This window comes from Eptatretus burgeri, chromosome 15 (genome assembly GCF_056783735.1).
Source record: "Eptatretus burgeri isolate ZD-2024b chromosome 15, Ebu_testis_v1, whole genome shotgun sequence".
In the NCBI taxonomy this organism is placed as follows: Eukaryota; Metazoa; Chordata; class Myxini; order Myxiniformes; family Myxinidae; genus Eptatretus; species Eptatretus burgeri.
The window spans coordinates 51,492,347-51,509,816 of NC_140975.1; the positions used below are offsets into that span (position 1 = coordinate 51,492,347).

General features: G+C 40.3%; 1 protein-coding gene across 3 annotated transcripts in view; it reads right to left on the bottom strand.

The window, feature by feature from the left end:
* Positions 1–1,381: 1,381 nt before the first annotated feature.
* The window catches only part of LOC147012155 (leucine-rich repeat and fibronectin type III domain-containing protein 1-like), a 124,890-nt gene continuing 108,801 nt past the window's right edge, over positions 1,382–17,470 (bottom strand). For all 3 annotated transcript variants that reach the window (XM_085855880.1, XM_085855881.1, XM_085855882.1), the window contains exon 3: positions 1,382–2,644. In XM_085855880.1, coding sequence (XP_085712006.1) covers positions 1,771–2,644 — 874 coding nt within the window. In that variant the 3' untranslated portion in view covers positions 1,382–1,770. The remainder of the gene's footprint in view (positions 2,645–17,470) is intronic.

The window sequence follows — 17,470 nt, forward strand, 5'->3', positions numbered from 1 at the left end:
CAGGGGCCTCCGTCTGGCCATCCCCCAGGCAGATGCCTGGCCCAGCCCATATCCTTGAGATGCCAATCACAGTTTATCACCCTAACGTTTCTGAATGAGCCTTTTTTATGTTCCTAGATTTTATTTACATACTCTGGCTTTGCTCTAATTCCTTGATCTGTTCACGACCATCTGTGAAAAAAGCCTGATCAGCATGCAGGTGTAAAATTTAGCAATCTTAATTTTTCAGTTCTCTTTTTTTGTGAAAAGATTGCAATGCGACGGTCATTAGGACCATCGGCTGCTCTTTCACCGCCCAACATCATAGCAGGAGGCTATCTTCGTGGAAAGGTCAAATGACATCATACGAGTAGGTAATTCCATGATACCAGTGTTATGTGTGTCAGGAATATCAAAATGCTTATAGTCCTCAGTTTAATTAGCTCTGCAAGTGCTCCAAACATAGTCGCTCTCAGAGCTTAAACGGGGAGCTATTCCGTGGTGTGAATGTAATTTTGAATGGGCTCACTGGTGTTCTTAACTAAGTTTGCATATTGTACTCTCCTTGGTATAATATGCAAACTTAGTTACTTATGTTCCTCCTGATGACTCCATCTTTGCTCTTTACTTCTTTGGGATCCTTGTTGGTCTTCCATTTGATTAAGTGTACATCAAATAAAGAATACAGCCATACTGCAATCACTGTATATTTCCCTACAAATTCCACTCTTTTGGAAATTAACCAACTGACCACCAAACTTAGTCATCAATAAAGTTAAAAACAAAAAAAAAGTTTAAATAAAACCAGCAACAGATGCAATACGATAAAACGATGAAATGTAATTATTTTTAGAAGTCGAATGTCATTTGAAAGCAATGAGTCCCTCCTCCCAACTTATTACAAACGAGTTTGTAAAGATGTCGGTCAAAAATTATAATACCAGTACAAAATCGTCAAGATCTCTTTTTTATCGAATCCTTTTCCCATCGAGATGAAACTTTTCTTAAAATCCCAAGGTTAAACAAGAAACTCTTTTCACTGAAACATTTCACATGTACAACAGGAGTTAAAGAAAGCCCAGCCATTTGTCGATGCAGGACTTTGTGTGCATATCTTTCCTCTTATGGTATATGAAAGTATTGTGCTTGTAAGTGTATAGTCAATCTAAAGCGTGACAAGGGGACAATCCAATGTTCGCATCATCTGACCTATTTTGCATGAATAGTTCAATCTCTTTGAAATCAACACCATTGTGATTTTTTTGCTCTCCAAACATTGGTATTTAAATGAGGACCCTTATGTCACACACATAATCATTATCATCATCGTCATCATCATACACTGTGCTCCAAACAGAGTGCCGGTTCTAGCAAAACCGTTTCTTGGCTTGGGTTACAATCCTGGAAGGGTCGCCATTTCAAGACAGGATACTCGTCTGAGTATACAGGAATTTGTAATTTGTTCAGAGTGCCACCGATAACTTGCCTACTCTTTGCCTACTCTTTAATGTCCACCAACTAATGCCAGCAGATGGGAGAACCAGTTTAATGTCCAACCAAAGGGACGGCACACACATTGCTGCGTCGCCTTGTACGCGAAACACCAGCTAGGATGATAGTTTATGGTTGGGTCAAGATTCAAACCCAGGCCAGACAGCTCAGAGGCGAGTGTATATACCTCCAGGCTATCCTGACATTCCGTGTTCGACAGTGACAAGAATATCTTTCACTGTGACAGTCGTCTGTTCAGTAATCTTGAAGTCATAAAAGACCAGAAATACTTCAAGAGTGTCACACCACACTTTCCAGCAGTAACTCTGAAGTGGAATGTGTATCTGTTCCATTGTCTGCCTTGAGAAGCACACTGTTGTCTGACTGGCTCTTTTTAGGCTCATAAAATCGCAGAGATCCTCTGCCTTTCATCTCAGCCATTGCCCCACTCTGGAGAGAATTGCTGTCAAATGACATGCTGCGGCAAACACGAAAGGCAGGCTGAGGCTGCAGCTGTTGAAGTCTGCATTCTAGTTCTTGTAAAAGCTCTCGCTGGAGGTCACTCACTAGGGCTTGGCTTACAAGTTTTGGGCCTCGTTGATATTTACTGGGCATTCCATCTGTAGACTCTTGTGCCTGATGCTGCAGGCTCTGGTCTAAAACCGAGCAATGAGAACAGGCGTTGCTTTCTGGGCAGCCGGTACTTACAGGTGAGGTGCAAGACACTGGCACACTTGACACAGAAATACTGTGAGAGCAATGCTTATCCAGAAGGCCTGATGCAGAAGCCTTTCTCCAGGGATGTGCTTGCCTGGTTTTGCAAGCAATACCTGCTCCTCCTCGCACATCTTTTGAAAAAACGCCTGGGATCTTACTCCTTGAATGTCGGCTATAACACACCTTATATCTTACCATGAGAATGACAGTGAAAACCAGCAGAGACACAACAATGACTCCACCAATAACGATGATCATGGTGCCACCAAGGAAGTGGCTTGGCACTTTAGTGCAGTGCATGAAGTCTGTTGATGTGGCGAAGTCAACACATCCAAGCATGTTGGAGGCAGTAAGTGCAGTTGAAGCATCATCATAAAGTGCTACAACACATAGGCTGTAAGCTGTGCCCACCATAAGGTTGTTGAGTCGTAGCATTCTGCTGGACGATGGCAACATCCTGCGGATTAAAAGAGAAATCAGATGAAATGCTTTGTGCAAACAAGAAACACTGTTCATCATTATCAACAGCATTCTGCATTTATTTTTGAATAGGATATTTTGCTGCTCCCATTTAAGCACTTAGCTCATGCTGCTTTGGTCCTGGGTTCACATCCCTTCTTGTTACTTGTCCATTGATTCAGAATTACCTTTTAGCATGGTCTAAGGTTTGTGGAGGAGCTGTAATACCAGTGGGTGCAGATACATTCGGACAAAGACATGAGAAACACCGAACCTGACTTTGGACAAACACAGCCGCCAAATTTGGGTGAAGTGACGTAGCTTCCCGGGGCACTCTGGGTACCAGCGATGCCATCTTTGTGGCGTCTCTTTTCTCTCCACAGTCAGCAGGACAAGTAAGAAGAGAATTCCTCTTCCCCGTGGAATTCCAACCATATAACTTTTCTGTGCTTCATCATCAAAATGCTGAGCATTAAGTGAGGAAGCAGCAGGTACCCATTTTTAAGTCTGGTATGACTATTGGCCAGAGTCAAAGTCAAACTGCTGACCTTACAACCTCAAAGTGGATGCTCCAATCAAAGTGTATGCCACCCAGTTTAGTAAAGATTTCTGAAGCTAACAAGTAATGCTAGCCCTTTTGCCAATATGTAATGTTTTACTTTACATAAATCCTCCATGAGCTTGAGACGTTGTGGGGAAAAACAGTAATGTTGCTGAACTACCTGGATAACAAGAACTGAAAAATCAACCTGTACTATTTCATAAATCAAAGGGCAGGCAGGATAGCTTAGAGGTATTTGCACTTGTCTTTGAGCTGTGTAGCCTGGGTCCAAACCTTGACCCAACTCTAAACTGTCACCCCTGCGCAACATTGCATGTTATGTGTTTACTTCTTTTCTTTCGTCTGTGGGCACATTTTGAAGAACTGTATATTTACTCAGGCCGAGGCTGGGTGGGGATTCTTGGGGTGTGAAACATCCCTCCCCCTCTACCCCCACGTTGCACAAAGGATTTCCGCTTGCCATGTTGTAAAACATTTATGCCCAGGCCTAAATGTTGAATGAGGAATCAATACTCGTGTATTCTTTGAATCTTTAGTGTGTCAAATTTTCCAGCAGAATTTGAATTCCACTTTCTCAAAAAAAAGCACCACAACCACCCATTTTCATATCAGTTTACGGACCTGACACTGTCATTTTTGAACTGGTTGAACAGAGCTTTGCAGCCATCTGGATTCCTTTGGGTTTTTCATATGTAGATTGAGTGCATGGAACATGGCTAGTCGAAAGGCTTGGTGGTCATGTTAGATTTACGATTTTAAAAATATATTATTTCCAGAACCATGTAACCAATCGACATGAAACATTATGTACGTCATCGATAGACGCGGGCACTTCAGCTTTGTGAAGGAGAAGTATGTCTGTAAAAGAAAATGTCTGGCATGGGCCAATCAAAATTGACTGAAATTAGACATTGGGACAATTGGCATGTGCCAATGTTAAAGGAGAAAAGTGGGATATATCGGTTATATGTTGCAGCGATTATGATTTAAACACTTGCGATCATATCCTAAGAATCCTTTCTTCGCAAGCAAGATGGTGTCCTTAACAACTGAGACTCAAAGGTCCTTAACAACTGAGACTGATGGACCTCTGGTAGCTTGTACCTCTTGCTGCGTTTGAGCCTGGGGAGTAATTGCTGAAATACATCTCTCCGGGTTCTTCTCGACATTTTTGTTCTTTTTTCCTTTCACACTTTTTCTACTTTTTCACATTTCTCTTTATACATTCTAATTCTTTATTTTTTAATTTTATCTATTTTACTCTATTTCTCTTTCTTTACCTGTCGTTCGAGGAGAAGTGAATTATTGCAGAATTTTTTTTTCTGTAAAGCTCACTTGGCTGCTGCGCCTGGATGGGTTTGAGGGTAGCAGAGTCGCGGCTGAAACCAGAATCCTATCCAGGATCCTACTGATGACTCCATCTTTGCTCTTTACATCTTCAGGTTCCTTCTTGGTGTTCCATTTGATTATTGCTTGGAAACCTTGATAGTTGTAAGCGTTCTAAATACAACATCAGGCTGAAAGAATTGCCTTGGGAATTTATTGCCATGCGTTTTAGACACAGTAAAAGGCAAACCTGCAGCCACACTTTGCGCTTCCATGCACACTTGACTGATGCAAAATAAATGGAGAAAAATAAAGCAAAATATAAAGCCATTTAAACATAAAAACCTGCATTTGTAACTTTTATCAAATGGAAGACCATTGGCATTATGTACAAAAGAAAGTACAAAGATTGACCCCATTTCTTTCCCTCGCACATACTTATTCATTTAAATGGTGCCGGACATATTAAAGTGAAAGCCCCATAAAACTGCATTTGGTCGCAATTATAAATATCATTACATCGCGAAAATGTAGCAACACGAAACGAGATTTCAAGTTGAGCCTTTTTGTTCATCGAAAGGGGGAGGTTATAAGTTGAGTCCCCATTATATAACATGGAGAGTAAGTTCCAAGGAGTTATGACCCTGATGACTATTGCATAGAAACCGGTTGATTAAACATAAAAGACTTCGTAAAAGAAACACCACCAAAGCACAACATCCGTCCGACACTGTCACTGCTGAGATTACTCTTTGAAGAGACGAAACGCATGGAGTAGTCTTCCAAGTGTGAAAGCAAATATTATTTAAAAACAATATAATATGATGCTCGTACACTCAGGCTGAGATTATAACACACAATGCGCACAGTTTTTAATTGGATCACGCTGCTATAACCCCAAAGTAATCTGCCACTGTAAATCTAAATAATAAACTTATTTTTCCAAACTGCCATAGCTTTTCCTTGCTGCTAACGGAACACCAGAGGCAATTATTTGGAGCATATGCTTCATGACGGATATGCTTCAAACCCCATTTTCAGGCGCATAAAAGCGCTTCTAATGTGGCTTTGCAGAGCTAGACCGTTTTATTGTGTCGAACACATTGAACAAGAGTCATAGCAGGAGAGGCATCATTTAACCATGCTCATGGTGCGATTAATCCACAAAAGGCTGCGCACCCCGGTGGTAGATCTATATGGCAATGATTTGACTGTGTGGGTATTGATCAAAAGAGCTCTTGGGGAAGGATTAACGTTACCACGAGTGCTGCGAGGGAAATTGGTACATTGCCTGGTGTGGTGTGCGAGGAGACTGAGCCGTGTGCGCAAAACTCGAGGTGTTTGTTGCTTTGCACGTGCATATTGGGGAAATGTTCAGGAGAAGCAGAGCGTTAATACAATCTATAATAATGACATCACGGCAGGAATCGCCAATGAGGACAGCAATTTTGAACTCCTTGCAGGGAAACACAAAGGAAGCAATTCATCATGGGCAGAAGCCATTTGATCAACCATGCCTGTGATGCATTATATATGTATGTATGTGTGTATATATATATATATATATATATATATATATATATATATATATATATATATATATATATATATATATATATATATATATAAATAATGATGGGTTTCGGAGACATAGAGGAACCCTATTGTAGTTATCTCCATAGTATATTGTGCAGCTAAATTGACTCTCCCCCATATCAGTGGAAAGGGAATATGCATTGTATGGAAGCATCAAACACCATTGTGACTATTCTCTTCTCTATTTTTCTTTCTCCCTCTCTCTATGTCTCCCCCTTTATCTCTCTCTCTCTCTCTCTCTCTCTCTCTCTCTCTCTCTCTCTCTCTCTCTCTCTCTCTCTCTCTCTCTCTCTCTCTCTCTCTCTCTCTCTCTCTCTCTCTCTCTCTCTCTCTCTCTCTCTCTCTCTCTCTCTCTCTCTCTCTCTCTCTCTCTCTCTCTCTCTCTCTCTCTCTCTCTCACTCTCTCTCTCTCCCTCTACCTCTGCAGCACATCCATACATGCTTTGCAACATGCTCCATTACAAAACCAACTGTCAAATATACATTACAAGCCAGTGATCCATGGAAAAACCAACGTCAAGACCTGTCAGGCACAGTTGAGCAGAAGGACTGAATAAACACCCCATAAGCCGGCACAGAGCCACGCCTTGCCCCGCCTTGGTTGACGGTGGCATGACAGGACATGGCACAGCTAATAGGCACTACCTGGAGATAGGGTGGGCCAATGGGAAAGCAAATCCCTGGCCGAGCCAAAGAATAATCTGCTCATCCACACTGCCACACCTCTCCACAGTGTATAAAAGCCAGAGCTATGTACAGATCGAAGAGCTGGCATGTCTTGTAAATCAATGAGAACATGCTCCACCTGGATTAACGAACTGGTGGTGACAGCGCAGCAGAGGGCTGGCAAACGGACCGAGCAGCAGAGATATCCTGGATGCATTCGCCATGACACCTATTTAGTCTACCTTCCCTGGCTCTCCCTACTTCTCTTTCATTTCCTTTGTATGCACAGAGCATCAACACACACCCCTTGTCCTTTTCAGCGATGACCTACTGACTTGCACTTCACACTGTCTTCCTCTAAGCCACATGCAGTTATCACCTGCACCTCTCCCTACACATCACATAACACCATCTACCCTCCTCTTCTTTCTTCCCCTCCCCTCTCTTTTTTTGGGAACCAATTTTTTTTTAAGCCTGCTGGCTTGTGTCCAGTGCGGGAGAGGCTGCAAAACTTTCTTTCTCTCCTCTCTGTCCCTACCTTGTTTCCCCAGAATGACTGAGGTGCCTGTGTTGTAGAACTGTGACTAAATTATTGAATTAGAATAGGCTTCCGTGCTCAGGATAAGAGCTTTCCTTCTGTGACACTGCTTGTAAATAAGTGCTTCTTTTAAACATTACAAACCGTTTCACAAACTGTCCAATTGTCAATGTCCATTGGTTGGAACATAATATGTGATTAGTAACAAGAAGTTCAACCCCACCATTTCGCGAATGTCAGCCATTAGCTGACATTCCACTTACGGTATCGTTTGGCCATTTGATTAATCACAGTTGTGCATTCGTTGAGAGCATAGTACTCTATATGGGGGGGGGGGGGGGTTAATTAGCCGGAAAGGTAAAGCGGAGTTTGGCGCTGGACCCTGCCTGAATTAAAAGTCTTAGATGGCATCTGTGGTTGCTTCGAGACACACACACATTTTTGCATCGTGCGGTTAGTGCCTTTTGCCGATGGATACATGGTGCTGAAAAAAAGAAAACTAGATGGGCACTCAGTGGAGCACATACCTCTGCCATGTAATGCCTGATCCATGAGAAGATATCGGGCCCATTACGTTTTTGAAATATCATGCGATACAGTACTATATCATTTTTGGCCCCATCTCTCAATGGTGAAGAATCACTTCAAAAATTCTCGTAGTTGAATCCGGATCCGGATCGTCACCAAAATCATATCAGTTCTTCCTTGTCACACACCGAAACTGTCCACAACTTTTTGAGATATCCTGTACACAGACAAACAAACAAACAGACACAGAGGGGTAACCACCTTCGGTGGTGGAGGTAATGAGGGAAAGGGAGAAATAATGGGGGCTGTGGGGATGGGTGTGGGTGGTGAAAGAGCAAATGGAGGTTCTACCTGCGAGGTGCTCTGTCCATAATACACTTTTAACCCTTTGAATCAATCACTTTAAGAAAAAGAAAAATTCCAACCTACCGTCATAACTTGACGTCCAAACTCTCCTCGTATTTACTCTTAAACTGTGCCACCCTGCCCCGTGCGTGTCCAAATTGTGCTGAAATATTCTTCTGCACTTATTTTGTTTCTACCCTTCATTATCTTCAACATCTGTATCAGATCCTAATGCAATTGTCTCCTTTCTTGTGTAAAAAGTCCTGTCTCTTTAGCTACTTCTCATAACTTAGTTTAGCTCGGCTTGGGATCAATGTAGTTGTTCTATACTGTTACTGTACCCTCTCAATGGCAACTATGTCCTTCGTCAGATGTGGTGACAAACACTATACAGTATTCCAGATATAATGCTGGCCACAGTTGAACCCTGCCCTTTTTCTCTCATGATCTTCACTTTGGCAATGAAAAACCAACAATAATATATTGAGTTGGCCGATTTTATGTTTGTCCATGAAAAAAAAAATTGTTTCTGTTTTTCTTTTTGCATATGGCAGCTTGGCTGCCAGGTAACTATCATTTTCTTGGAGCATGACTTTGCTGCTAATGTTGTGCTGCTTTACCAGTACACTGGTACTCATTTCACCAACCTCAGAAGAATGACAGGCTCAGTCAACCCCACCTGGTGTTAAATTAGCAGCCAACATGGGTTCAAACTCAGACTGTAAGGTCCCAAGCCAGCCAACCTAACCACTAAGCCAATACCAGGCTCTGTCTTCTGTGAATGAATGTACATGAAGTGCTGATTCTGTCGTCGAGACAATGCTAGCACACTCGAGTGTACATTTAAGTCAGACTTTTCTGGATAAATACTTGCAATTTGTTAATGATGTGCGAAGGTCATGTAGCACCTTGATGCAATGATGGATTTTTGAGGAATGGGGACTTGTGGTTATTAAAAAAAAAAGAGGAAAATCTCTTGTATCTCAGATTCAACAGATATTTAAAAGAAAGCATTTCCAAAACAGTGATTTTAAATACCATTTGTGTTTATTTAGTGACCCAAAGATTCAAATTCAATTAACCTTTAAATATGAGTGGTCATAACTCCAAACAGAGTGAATAAAGAGAAAGGTCTCAAAAGAGATAGACACCAGGTCCTGAATACATAGGTCCACTTTATCGCCATCATGCCCTGCACTGAACAGGCTGACGGACTTGCCCCAGAAAATGGGCAGTGGTTTCTGAGAAATCCATGTGCAAACACATCACAGCTTCCCTGCAGGTCTGGGGATGGGGATGGGGGATACCCCCTTATCATTACCCCTGCAACCTCACTGAAAACGATGTAATTATGCAGAAGATACCTTACGCTATGCACTAGCACCAGCAGCTAAGAACAAACCTTGGATTGAGTCAAACGGGTTCCCATCTGACAAGACTCTATCCACACCGTTAAAAAGACACTTTTTGTAAGACCTTCACTGTCAAAGATGTATTCAACTTACAAAAGAATGCACAAGATAAAACTGAATGAATAAGAACCAGATATTGGTGCCTGAGCACAGATCACAGCCTCACAAACCAAAGAAACAGCAGAGCGGAGCACGGAGCTCAATGTGCAGTGAATTTGCAGAAGCGAATGGACTTGAGTTTAATTACCTTTGGCTGTATGGTTAAAGCTGAAAAACATACAAATCCCTGTCTCTCAGACTTCTGAGCTTGTGCAGCTCCTCCAGGTTTAACAAGTTCTTCCAGTAACCTCCTCAAAGTTAAACTCACCAAATCCAAGCTTTCCACGCACCACCATTTTTGTTCCTCTTTTCTGTCATCCATGGAACAACCTTCCTGAGATGGTTCAATTCCACTCTTCCCTCCAGAGCTTCAAATGAGCATGCACGACCATCTCATGTCACCCCCTCCCCCATCTCTACCTGCCCCCCCTTGTTCCCCCATTAATCCTACCTAATCCAATTCCCAAACTTACAGGTTATTGTTTCCTCCCCTGCTCAGTCTTCTCTTTTCCTCTTTGTTCAGTCCCTTGCTTGGTGTGTCCAACTATTTTCACACTGTCATGCAGAAGTGGATTAAGATTTTTGGGGCCCTGGGCACAAAAAATATTTCGGCTCAAAACGCCCAAAAAATAGGACAATGTTATTTTCACCAAAAAGGCCCAAGTAAAAGGACTGTTATTTTTGCACTCGCTTAGCCGATGTTGCTTTAGACTGGACTGCAAAAAATTCAGAGGAATTCCCAAGTTTTATTGCATTCCCCCCCCCCCCTTGGAAAATAAATGCCATGTTCATGTGTTCCATTACCAATCAGCTTGATATTGCTTGCCAAGCCAGCTGACGCTGCTGGTACAACTGTAGTTACCAGTGGCATGCTGAGCACCTCTACGCTGGACCATCTCGAGCTTGTTGATGTAACGCCGAGTGTGAGGATCCCATGCTGAAGTATCCAGTAGTCACTTCATCTTAAACTTAAAACAATACCACCATTTTCATGTGGAAATGAAGTGGTCAGACAGCCAAACATACTCTATATTACAAGCCAATGGCTCATTACTCAACATTGGGTTCAGCAGGACAGACACATTGTAGTGGCAGTCTCCTGCCCGATAAGACTGAATCAGCAATATCAGGGACAATTTTGTGGCAAGCATGGTCCTAAAATATATGACCATACAGGGTTAACTCCAAAAGAGGAGTTGGTGATGAACCACATTCTCTTTCCAAAGAACGTCTGACCAACACATTGGGTTGACCATTCTAGCCAAACGAGGCATGGAATTGAAATATAACAAATGACCTCATGAATGACCTGTCTATGAGCCATGCACAAACAATCACCACTACGCTGAATAATGTATGGATTACAGTCCCCGACTCACAAAACCTTCATATTTATGCCGAGCTACGTTCTCAACAAACACAGCAACCAAATCCTCCACACAGAGTCATAAAGAAGCAGATAGACATCAATCAGGTGGCATGAAATGGCAGCAAATGAATAACCCAGTCCATAGACAAGGGAGGATTTGATATGATCTGTCACGTTTTGAATCTGTACTTGAAAGCCCTCTCAGAACAAAAAGCTTAACCTTCAGTTCTGAGTCCTACTCATCAATAAACATGCTCACAATCACCAGACTACCTTACTCATCCTTACAATCATCAACACCATAGCCAGCCTCTTCAATCCTGACCTATCTGACCTGGTTATTCCAAGATATCCCACTTTCCATTAACCACCAGGCCAGATGGTTTTTCCCCTTCTCCCCTATGCCACATAATTTCACCTACCATTATGCAGTGAGAAGAGATCTCTCCTGTCCAGACATTGGGGAATCTTGAGGGTGGCAAACGTGATGAGCAAGTCACCTCCACCACTGCTTTAGCACCATCCTTTGACCAAGAAAATCTTGATTGTTTCGGCAACTGGTGCTAAAATAGCTCAAAAGAGCAACACAAGTTGCTTGCGATAGGCAAATCCAATTGCAAATGTGATACACTCACTGGGAACTCATCTTCAACTAACAAACCCACGACTGGGTCTTTACTTGTTCCAAGATCATTTTGACTCGACCCCCAAATGTTCAGACCCCTCCAATACATCAACGACCAAACATAACTTTGTTGCAAATGTCATTGTTCCTGACATACTCATCATATAACTTCACTGGAATCAAATGAAAAGATGCATCAACAAGTTTGCGCAAAGGCATACTTTCCTTGTTGTCCTCCCCCAAACTGCAATAGCATAACGCAGTTGAAAAAATATAAACTCAAAAAGTTTTCTCCCCAGTGACTGTTAAAAGGCAAGCAATCAAACTGTATTGTAGCTCCATGTCTTTAAAGAGGACCAGATAAATAACCTGCCACCAATTCATAGATACTCATAGATATAAAATGTATCATCTCAGCATTATTGCCAGCCCAAAAGAAGGATTTATCTTGTGGATCCAATGAGGTAGGAGTATTACATGCAACATATGATGATTGCTCCCTGCTGAGGTCTTCAAACAAGGTATGCCTTTACTCACGCAATGGTTGTACTTGTTAATAAACAAAATCTGGCAAAAAGAAATGTTACCTGCTGACCTCAGAGATGCCCTGGTCATCACTCTTTTCAAGAAAGGTAACAAGGCGGACTGTGGTAATTGCCATGGCATCTCTCTACTGGCTACCGTGGGTCACTCGGATCATCACCAATCATCTCTTCCCAATTTCAGAGGAGATACTTCCAGAGCTCCAGAGTGGGTTTAGACCATCCAGAGGTGCAGCAGATATGATACTTACAGTGAGACAGCTTCATGAGAAATGTCATGAGCAGTATTGTCCTCTGTACACAGCCTTTATAGATCTAAGGCCTTTGACACAGAAAATCTTCAAGCACTTTGGACTACATTGGCTAAGATAGGCTGTCCTGTCAAGTTCATAAATATCCTTAAGCTGCTCCATGACAATATGACAGCCACTGTCCAGTCAAATTATGGATCTCAAAGTAAGCCCTTTCGGATGAGAACAGGTGTCCAGCAAGGATGCATCATCACCCCAACACTCTTCTCAATCTTCATCTCTTTGATCCTTCATCTCGTCAAGGGAAAGCTACCCTATGACATCAAAATCATCTTCAGAACAGATGGAAAGCTATTTTGACTAAGCAGACTCGAGGCAAAAAGTAAGATCTTAACCACCTCGGTTATCGAGCTTCAGTACGCTGATGACAATGTTGTGTCTGTCCATACTGAAGAAGATCTTCAATCCAGCCTCAGTGCCTTCATTGAAGCATATGGAAGCCTTGGTCTCTCCGTGAATATCAAGAAGACGAAAGTGCTCCACCATCCTTCCCTAAAGGAGACTGTACAAGAGCCATGCATTAAAATTAACAGAATCCCTTGGAATTTCCCTTTAGAATTACCCTTTAAAGTTACCCATTATAACCATTAAGAATTACCCTTTAGAACCTTTTATAATAACCCTTTATAATTACTCTTTGGAACCCTCTAGAATTACACTTTATGACCCTTTAGAACATTTTACAGTTACCCTTTAGAACCCTCGATAATTACCCTTCAGAACCCCTTATAATTACGCTTTAGAACCTTGAGAATTACACTTTAGAACCCTTTAGAATTACCCTTTAGAACCCTCGAGAATTAATCTTTAGAACCCTCAAAAATTACCCTTCAGAAACCTTCACAATTACCCTTGAGAACCCTCGAGAATTACCCTTGAGAACCCTCCTCAATTACACTTTATTACCATGAGAACCTTTTACAATTATCCTTCAGAACACTCTAGAATTACACTTTATTACCCTTTGGAACACTTGAGAATTACTTTTTCGAATTACATTACAGAACCCATTAGAATTACTCTTTATAATCACCCTTTAGAATTATCCTTTAGAAGTACCCTTCAGAATTAAACTTTATAATCCTTTATAATTACGCTTTAGAACCCACAAGAATTGCCCTTTGGAACCTTCTCAAATTACACTTTATTACCCTTTTGAAATATCCTTTGGAACCCATTCAAATTATCCTCCAGAATTGCACTTTATAACCATTTATAATTACCCTTTAGAACCCTTTAGAATTACACTTTATTACCCTTTAGAACCCTCTAGAATTATACATTATTACCATTGAGAACCCTTTATAATTACACTTTAGAACCCTATATAATTACTCTTTAGAACCCTCTAGAATTACCCTTTATTACCATTGAGACCGCTTTATAATTACCCTTTAGAACCCTCTAGAATTACACTTTATTACCCTTTAGAACCCTCCAGAATTATACATTATTTCTATTCAGAACCCTTTAGAATTACCCTTTAGAAACATTTCTAATTACACTTTATTACCCTTTCAAACCCTTCAGAATTACCCTTTAAATTTACCCTTTAGAATACCCCCTTTAGAACCCATTATAATCAGCCTCTAGAACCTTTTAGAATTACACTTTATTACCCTTTAGAATTATACATGATGGGTTAGGTTATTGAGGGTTAGAATGGTTCTTCTTCATTTTTGACAGATGGATGGATGGACGTCTCATTTATTACCCTTTAGATAGTAATAAACGGATGGATGGAAGGAATGACAAAGGCAAATATTGAAGTGGCTGCACCACTTTAAAATTACCTAAACATAAGACATCAGAGGTGGAGTGGAGTGTATTGGGGATGGAGCATACTGACCAGGTGGAGGAGGGGGGGGGGTGATGGTTCTTGTTCAACATAATTCTGTCTTTCTCATTTGATTGTCTCACTTTTGAATAACCTTTAATCAAATCCATTTTGTCTTCCGTAATTATTCAGCATAAAAACAGCTCAACATTGTTTACAGATTCAAATAATATAATTTATAAGTCGAGGTAACTGTGCCAAAAAATATCAGTCCTTAGAAAAAGCTCACTTGTCTAGCTTTTGGTGTAATCTTTTTCAAACTGTGATTTCCATCTTTTAATTCGAAGAATATCACAAACTTTAAATTTTGGTTTTCTCGCGTTCATCTCAAGCAAGCCAATTGCTAACATCTAATGAGTTTAGACATTGGCTTCTAGACCCCAGGCAGAATAGGACACAATATTCTCTGAAAAATTCATCTCAACTTTCACAAATTACGTGCAAAACCCAAAGGCACAAAAACAGTGCCATACCATACTTTAAGATTCTTAATTAATAACGTACATTGCACTTCCCCTTTTTCTCCTTTTTATGATGTGTTCTTCTAAGATTTTAAAAGTAGAAAGTAATTACATGTCAATGGCGGATTAACGGTGTTTTGGGCTCTTAGGCAAAAGGGGTCTTTGGGCCCCCGAGATAAAATTTTTGAATGGCACTTCATGCGAAATAAAAGTTTCCTAAAACAAACATTTGTGCATATACATATGCAGAATAATAACAAGACCATGAATTAAAACAAACACATGTTATTGTAATTTACAAACCAGAAACTGGTGCACCTCGTGTTTCAGAGTACAGAACATACATTACAGTCCAAAGCATCATGGAATGTTGCAATAAGTATATAATATGGCAAACGTCATGGCAAATGGCCTGAAACAGTATACATATTTTAAAATTCATACATTGACAAAATTATTATTTCTCCGTGTCATTTACCTGAAGATTTTGCTAAGAAAAACAAATGGTTGCATTTGCCATCTGATGTAAAATAAAGGAGCTAGCGGGACGTTCGGATTGACTGAGTCAATTCACACCATCGTCTATGGAACACTATTTCTCTTTACAGTACTCAATAAGATTAACAAAAATATTCTAGTGAAGATGGTTAATAATTTTTTGGACAAAGAGGATACAAATCCAGTTTTTTTGTAATGCACATTTATGGTTAATTTTCTGTAAAGTTTGAAACTGCAGCTTTAACAGTGGTAAATGGTGTTTGTTTAAAGCAGATAAAATGTTTAGTTTAACAGCAACAAATAGCTTGACTGCATTTTTTTTCTGGAATCAATCAAAATCGACTTTCAACCCTAAACAATGAATATACAGTACTATGTTTAAATATATGTTCTAAAATCGCCTCACTCTCCTATTTCTGAAAAAGTAAACCTTATTCTTTTTGTTTTTGAGCACGGACCATTTGATGGCTCGTGCCCTCGATCGGTACCCGAATGCCCGACTGCTCAGTCCGCCCCTGTTATATGTATATTTATTTTTACTAACAAACTGCTGATTTTGATGATGATTTTGATTAATATTTGATATATTATATAGTGTAGTTGCTGTCCTCTTTTTATGTATTACATTAATTTTGCATGACAACACCTGTCCCTGCCTTTTGGTTTTAGGTAGCTCACACTTTTTTGCACTATTTCTTTGAACCTTCTATTGCCTGGTTCCCAGGCTGAGTTTTCCTTTTCCATTCTTTAATCCCATTTACTCCGGTTTTCCCCTTTTCTCATGTTTATCTTGTCTCTGTTTCCACCTCGTAATGTGCTATTGCACCTATTCTCGAATCCTCCTCTTGCTTTTTGCTGTATTCACCCTCCTATAGTGTCTATCCTGCATTATGGTCATGATATTTTATAATGGAATGTGTTTGTATTCCTTGTCATAAACTTGTCATTCATCAGTATGTGCAGGAGACAGTATGCGTTCTTCCTTAATTGTTCATATGTCATATTATAATGGGGATGGTTTAGTAATTTTGGTTTGCAGTGATCAAGTCCATTTATGAATTAATCTGTCCCTTGTTATGATGTCCCTTTTATCTGCATGTTAATTAATATGCAGTTTAATTATATCACAATGTGCTATTTTGCAGCCATTTCTGTTTTCTCGATGTTTGAATGTTTATGTTCGGTTGAATAAAACCATTGCTCCTACTACTACGACTCCTACTACTACTACTACTACTACTACTACTACTACTACTACTACTACTACTACTACTACTACTACTACTAATACACAAATACACACTGTTTTATATTATAAAATAATATTCTAATTGGGACATTTAATTTTGTATGACCAGGTGTCACAGCGAACATTTCTGTATTTTTACAATTTATAGCAATTTTGTTTAAGATTGTATATATAGTATCAAATGATTTAGCCTCATGAAGTTATTTACATTTTTATGACTTGGGTAATTGATTAACTTGTAAACATTTTTCATATCTGACTTCCTTGCAACTCGCCAAATCTCTGTAGCAAATGAGGGACAGTCGTTCCCTGTCCGTAATATTAATTCTGGTGTTCTTCAAGGCAATGTACGGTCCTACATTGTTCTTGTTACATTTCAATGATCTGCCTCATTGTATTCTTTCACAGTTAATAAGTTATGCAGATGACTCAACACTGTATACTACCTATAGCTACCCAGGAACCATGCTTCTCCCTTCCCGTATTCAGGACAGTGTCACTCTCAATCAGGATCGAGAGGTTGTGATTAACTGGGGAAATGACTGGCTCATTACTTTCAACCAAAAAAAGACTCACTTGAAGTCTGTATTCAGCTCAAGATCGCCCTGTTTTCCAACCCTGCCTATTAATTATCACCTTTGCAGGTACTCCCTGTTATCTGTCTGCTTGCATTGGATATCACCTCAAACCTCAGTTGGGAATATATATATATATATATATATATATATATATATATATATATATATATATATATATATATATATATATATGTATCTCTGCTTTAGCGAAAAGGGCCTCTCAGCACCTTGGCTGCTTATTTAGTGCTCGGTGATACCTTCCTCCAGCTGCCATGCTCTATC